Source organism: Acipenser ruthenus, chromosome 6, assembly GCF_902713425.1.
Source record: "Acipenser ruthenus chromosome 6, fAciRut3.2 maternal haplotype, whole genome shotgun sequence".
Classification (NCBI taxonomy): Eukaryota; Metazoa; Chordata; class Actinopteri; order Acipenseriformes; family Acipenseridae; genus Acipenser; species Acipenser ruthenus.
Window position 1 is genome coordinate 44,123,689 of NC_081194.1, and position 7,532 is coordinate 44,131,220.

The 7,532-nt window shown below is 33.8% G+C and overlaps 1 protein-coding gene across 1 annotated transcript; it reads left to right on the forward strand.

The window, feature by feature from the left end:
- The first annotated feature begins 404 nt into the window (after positions 1-404).
- On the forward strand, positions 405-2,280 carry LOC117410549 (oligodendrocyte transcription factor 3). Its single transcript, XM_034017170.3, has one exon. The coding sequence runs from the start codon at positions 582-584 to the stop codon at positions 1,359-1,361; it is 780 nt and encodes a 259-aa protein (XP_033873061.1). The 5' UTR covers positions 405-581; the 3' UTR covers positions 1,362-2,280.
- The last annotated feature ends 5,252 nt before the right edge of the window (positions 2,281-7,532 follow it).

Here is a 7,532-nt window from a genome sequence, read left to right on the forward strand (position 1 = left end):
ATTAAAAAAAACTACTTATAGTAAGCGCTTTGTATTTGACTGTACTATACTCTCTTTCATTATTTTGATCATATGCGAGTTTTCTTGATTTGTTTAAAGGATTTGGTAACTAAGAATACAATTAGTTTAAAATTAAACAGGACAGTTTGGTTAAGTATAGAAGTGTTTTCTAGTTGCCTTGGTTTTTGATGTTCCACGGCTGAGGTGTCCCCCCATGGTGGTACCACAATGAATATGAATAGGGGCTCCTCACTAAATGGGACAGTCAAAGCGCACCGCCCTGAATAATGGGCACGTCATCCAAACAAGACTATTATGAATAGGAGAGCTCCTTTTGTCTCACGTCTTTCAAGCAGCGCTATAAATACCCTGCTCCGGTGTTACCTCAACCAGAGCAAGAGGTGCATCTTCACGATTAAAGCAAACAACCCAATCAACAAAGAGGGGAGCAGCTCCTTATAAATACAACTCTGGAAGCCAAAAAAGGAAACTTCCAACGACAGCATCAGGTGACCAAGTGACTTTAAAAAAAAGAGAAAAACCGAGAGGGAAGCGACCTAGTACCCACCAGAAGCAATACAATGAATTCTGATTCCAGCTCTGTTTCCAGCAGAGCGTCATCACCAGACATGGAAGAGATGTATCTCAGAGACCAACAGCTTCGGGACACGAGGTTTAACTCCGTGTCTTCCACTCAGAACGAGCTGCTGCAGAAGATGACAAGCGAGCACCTCGCCAATATCGAGGAACAGATGACAGGAGGAGGCAAGTACAAACTTAAGAAGCAGGGCTCAGAGCAAGACGTTCAGCAACTCCGGCTGAAAATCAACGGACGGGAGCGCAAGAGGATGCATGACTTAAACCTAGCCATGGACGGCCTGCGAGAGGTTATGCCATATGCACATGGACCTTCAGTAAGAAAACTCTCCAAAATCGCCACCCTGTTGCTCGCCAGAAACTACATCTTGATGCTCAACAGTTCCCTCGATGAGATGAAAAGACTGGTCGGCGAGATTTACGGTGGACATCACTCCGCTTTTCATTGCGGGACAATAGGTCAAACCGGTTGTCACCCAGGCCACCCGAACTCCACTCACCAAGTCCACCCGTTGCTGAGCAGTGCCCTGTCATCTACCACCCCGTCAACTCTCTCCGCAGCTTTACCAGGACTTACCTCAATCCGAGCACCCCATTCCCTGCTGAAGACACCACCAACACCTTCACTCCAGCTGGGCAGCGGTTTCCAACACTGGGCAGGTTTACCTTGTCCCTGTACCATTTGCCAGGTACCACCGCCTCCACTTTCTGCACTTTCTGGCATGACAAGACTCTCATCACAAACAAAAGACTTAGTAAAGTAAGATGTGATGTATAAATATAAAAAAGACTGCAAATAAGTGTGTCATTGTATATGTTGTGCATCAAGCGGATTTTGGAACAGGACACCGCAACAAGAAATTCTATTTACATGCATGCTTCTTTTGAAAAATACAGGCCATGTTTTATCACGTTAAACCAAAATGATGTTTTTCTTGTAATAAGGGGTTGGACTAATTATTATAAGCTTCAAAGATAAATGTCTTGATGGTTATTAATGTATCAGCCTTTAATGTTGTTATCAACACACATTATTTTATTGTCAGCATACTATAAATATGTATATATTGTCACTACACTACACAGAATCAAATACTGTACATGTCTGGCAGTGTTAGGGTATTTTAGTTTTAAGATTGAAAGGCAAACTTTATCTTCATTACAGTTTTGTCAAAAAAAAGTGAATAACATTGAAATCTCTGAAAAAAAAGATTGCATGCATGTCTAATCCCGAGTCTTGTTTTAGAATGAATTGGCATCATTTGCTAGAATTAAGAATGTATTGTGTTCCTTGTAACAAGGATTTAGAGATTGCATTCTTCTCAAATTTTTATTTCCGTGGTTGTATATGATTTGAAATAATGGATAACTATATGTCTTTTCAGTGTTATTGTAAAATGCTGAGAATGTAAGTTCGTTTTTAGTCAGGTTTATTATTATTATTATTATTATTATTATTATTATTATTATTATTATTATTATTATTATTATTATGTTGGTCCACATTTACTTAATTCAGTACGGCTTATGTGGTTATAACATGTTATAAATACTTGTTTTTGCTGGGAATACTTTGTCATGCTTCAAAGACAGCATTGTGTCTTTATTTTTGTACATTCTTGATGATTATTGATATATTTATTATAACCCAGTGTTTCTGGATGAGATTTCAATAAAACCGCTTAAAATTGCTTCTCAGCTATGTCTTCAGTTATCTCCAGTCCACCTGTCTTTTGCACCTGCTACTTTCAATGAATAATATACAGTATAAAAAGTCACACACAACTTGAGGTGAAATCAAGTTAATTTAAAAAGGCTCTTAAAATTACGACACCAATCAGAATAGTGTGTGTGTGCATGCGTGCGTGCCTGCGTGTGTGTGTGCGTGTGTGTGCGTGTGTGTGTGTGTGTGTGTGTATGTGTGTGTGTTTGGATTTTATTATGGGTATCTTGTAATGTTCGTTTTTTTCTCGCACCCAACACCTCTATTAAAACGGTTAAAGTAACAATGCACATTTCTATATATGAGTTTAGAGAAACCTTGCATTTAAACAACATAGACAAAAAATAATACAAATTCCAAATTAGGCAATATTACATAAGCAGGTTGAAAACTATTTCTGCGTATATTGAAACTACGCAGAAATAGTTTTTGAGATATGTGCAGTACAGTTACATTCAACTAGTAAACGCTTACATTTAAGTTACATTGTTTCAATTGTGTTATAAACTACATTCAAAAGGGTAGCATGTGTTTTAAACATCACGATTTACAATTAAATTAATATAACACAATACTTGACAGGAAAATGTGCGTTTGTGAAGTACTTGTTTTCGTTTCGTTTCGTGAAATATCACCGTATACAAACCTTTTAAATCCAATCAGTATATTTATTTTAATTTTGGGTCATATTTCCTTAATGTATTATTGCCATTCACAACCAGCCACATTCTTTCTTCCAAATTATATACATAGATAGGATATTAAAGTGTGTGTGTTTTTTTTAACAGTTAACTAACAAAAAACAATACTTTAACATTCGAAAGTTATCAGCAAATTATTGGTTGAACTAGATATAAGTTAGATAGATAGATGTGTCCGTAGGCTATAATATATATATATATATATATATATATATATATATATATATATATATATATATATATATATATATATATATATATATTGCAAAACATGCATACATATAAACAAAATATTTTGACGGTAATATCCCTATTGCAGCCTACCTTACTTTTTTTTTTTATAATATTATCTCCGACCTTAACTGAAGCTAAAACTCTAAATGAAATGGAGGTTCAGTAATTCAACAGTTAAATAAAGAAAGCAAAAATATATTTAATGATGTATTATAGTTTTAGTCAAATATGACCACATAAGTAATTAATTTAAATAACGTCAAACAATTTACATGTCTGCTAGAATATAATATATTTGTTTTGTTTCACAAACCTTACAAAGTCACACCCTCCTTAATAAACGTTTATCCATTGAAACTCATAGTTAATTTGGGGTTTATTAAAAAAAAATAATAATTATAATAAAATCCTTTTAAAGAAATCTGTGTTTACTTGGAAATAACAAACACGTTTCCTCTTGGTGGTTTTTCCAGAAACACATTTTTTTTAACTTAAATACAATAGTATTGATTTCACTTTAGAACTACAGGCTAATTTACGCCATTTTACAGGTAAACTATACATGATCTAATGCGACTATCCTATTTGTAATCACATGTCCATTTAAAAAGGCCAAATTCAAAACATATACTACTACTTATAAATGTGAACCTCAACCCTTCTGAAAATCCAACACATGTGTACCTGTTAAGCATGTTATTATTTTAGTTTTCTCCCACAAAGAAAGGGGATATTATTGTTTTACTGTGAATATGTATTTATTTATTTATTCTTTAACCAGGAATAAACCCATTACGTCCGAGGCTTCATTTACAAGTGTTCTGACTAGATGACCAGAAACAGACAGCAGTAATTTCGTCACTAAAAACAACATCACATTTACACTTCAAATAGTAGGTTATATAACATAATGTAACGTTAAATGAGCTTCAATATGCAGTTTGTAGCCTACAATAATCAAACCATAAATACATAAACAAATAAATAAATAAACACCAGACTGTACATTTTAAAGAATGAACGAACTTTAATATATAAAAAATACAAATCACCATTGGTTATTCTCGTTTTGCAATAAGAGCATTTGAATATAGACTAATGCATCTGTAAGATTTGGATAATGGCAAGCAGAATAAAGATATGGTTAAGTGCAGCAGAATATATTTATCAAGTTGTAAGGAAGTGAGTGACAGAACAGCATCAGACGAGGGAAACTTGGAACGGGTCTAGCTGCTACAATCTCCTTTCATTCCTTTTAACAGATCAGATGGAGGGTAGCAGAATGTATGTTTGTGGAGATTACAAGTTAATTGTTCATGGGGGAACAAGGAGAGGAACACATCACAGAGAACGTGAGGATTACAGGACCCTAAATGCAAAGATTATGCAGTCTATCCTTATTCTTAAAACATGTAAATGAGACTGGATTAAAAGCCTTTTGTAACTTTATAGTTGTGAAGCTCAAGTTCTTCCTCAAAGTAACTATTTTAGATTGGGCGAATGAAAAGAGGGGTTGAGGATACCACTTTTTTATAACACAAACGGTTACAGAGACTGCACAGGGACCGAGAAAGGAGGTGCCAGATGGGCTGTGAGAAAAATGTATTCAGATAGGCGCTTGTACTTTATTTATTACAGGGTGAATGATGCCAGACAGGACAGAACACAGTCGTTTAAAAGCTGTCGACTTTCGTTGCTTTATAATGATGAACTTTATTCTAATTCTTGCTGGGTTTTTTTTTTCTATGAATACTGTACCTACTTAAAAACGGATGATACGCAAAGTTATAATCAAGTTGCATTTATTTGATCAATCTGATGGCTGAAATAACTCAACGGTTAAAGGACTGCAACAAATTTACTGGCACTAAAAGTTAAAATAGCTACATTAAACCACTCCTCCTTCAGTAACGTATAGTCAGACAGCCTATGGCATGGTGACATGTGTCATTGGGGTACTCATACGAATATATGATGATGTTTTTTTTCTTTTTTTACTCGTCATTATAAGCAAACCATAATCTTAAACATTTTCACAATTAGAATTAAACTTGCAGCCTGTTATTTGTTACACTTATCTAATTTTGAGAAATCCAAACTACAGTAATATAACTAAAGAATTATGGTTCAAAACAAATAGGTGTAAGATTTGTAATCATCTTGCAAGTTTTCAAGCCATTGACATGTACAGTAGGTCACCAAAACTATGTTTAGCCTATTATAGGCCTATATAGTTATGGATTTGTGGGTTTAGTTTTGACAAACGTATTTTGCAGTTGTACTTTATGTATTTAGCATTTCCTTCTAACAATAAAACAAACATATTGATTTACACTTCTTCATTGTTGAATATACTGGTAGTCTCCACCAATAATAATAATAATAATAAAATACATAAATGATAATAAAAAAACTTACCTTATTTTAATTAAAAAAAAAAAATGTTTCTACAGCAGAACCCAAAGGTTGTACTTCCATCCAGTGTCTGAATTAGTCTATGTTTTTAGAAGTACAAATAGACTATATATCAACTGGGCATAGATGTTTGCAATACTACAGGGCCTCTTCTTGTCCTAGTACTATAGGACCTTGTTCTGGTTCAAAGCCTACTTGTGTTAGGGTATGTAACATTTTGAAAATCTTTGTAAAAAAATACTTTTTTATGACACTTTTTAACACTTATATTAAAATAAGTGACTTGTTGAAATTGTGTTTATATATATATATATATATATATATATATATATATATATATTTCTTTATTGTTTTACTGTTCATGTTACTGTTATTATTTAGGGATGGAAATGCTTAGCAATTAATGTACTCCTAATTATAAAACCAAATCCTTTCGATTTTAGCTACAGTGAAAAGTAAATGAGAAGATAATTGGTGTTTTTCTCATCATGTCCTTCCTTTTATGTTTCTCTTAATTGCAGTTTGTAGTTAATGAAACCCTTCCCTGTAGGAGATTCATTAGAAAGGCTGACTGTCATCATTACACTTCTGTGAACAGAAGATTTTGTGTTTTATTACAGCCCCATATAAAATAATAATATAGACATTCGTGCATTTTAAAATTAAATATTTGTATTTCAATTTCCTTAAAGAACGGTGGAGAGTATAGTTGAGTGTAAATAGTGGAGAATTAAAAGTCAGGAGGTAGGAGAAATGTTTTTACACAGCGATATGTGATTTTATATATAGGTATCAATCCATGTTGCTGCTGAATCATTGGGGTCCTTTAAGAACATGCTAGACCAGTGGTGGATAAAGTTGGCCTTACAGGCGAGTCTTTGTTCTAACCATGGAAACAGTGTTTAATTGAATCAATTAAACCTCCATCCAGACCCAAAAGTAGTGAATTCTTTTGATTTTATCAATTAAACAGGGCCATAAGTAGACATACCTGGACTAGGCAAAGTTGAACTGGACAAGCATTGATGGCTGAATGGCTCACTCTTATTCTTACGTATGTTCTATTAAAATAATTAACAGAAAAAAAACAACAAAAAAACATTTTGATAATTATTATCTGAACAGCTTTCCACCTGAAAGTGCTAAATTTATCTTTTTGAGAACCTCATCTGCTATTTGAGCCTTCAATTCATAATATTTTCACACAAATAAACACAGCATCACATCCTCAATATACTTTCCAGCTGTTTCCCCCCATATCTCTCTGTGACTTACTAGTACATACTGTAGTGGAAGGGGCAGTACTGTGACACATGTTTTTAGAATATTGAGAACCATTCATCCACTCAATTGTGATGAAACTTGGATTGTTTATGGCCTCTCATTGGTAGGGTTTAAGTTTTCTGAAGGGTTCCCTTGAACTTGATGAAGCTTTGTGTGGCGTTCATTTTGCTAATAACATTCCACATACTCTGAATGTACTTCTTGGTAACCCCTGGTCCCTGCACGTACAATTATCACAATCACCACAATACAGGGAAATAAAATATTATTTTGATAAATAATAATTTCAAATGTCCTTAATATTTCTCATTTGTTTAATGTCCTAATAAGTGTGTTCTGTATAATTCATTATTGCTGTTTCTGCTCAGATCATTATTTGCCATGCTTAATAACTATTCCAGCAAACATTTCCTTCTGAAAAGAGAAAGCTGATTTTTCAAAGTGAGGTGGGGAAGCAGATTACTGTTGCACTGTGCACTGAAGTACACATTTCTAATTAAGAAGTTAGGTAACACTTTACATTAAGTAACTTTAACTACACGGTAATTGCATTGTAATTGCATGTATAGTTACATAGA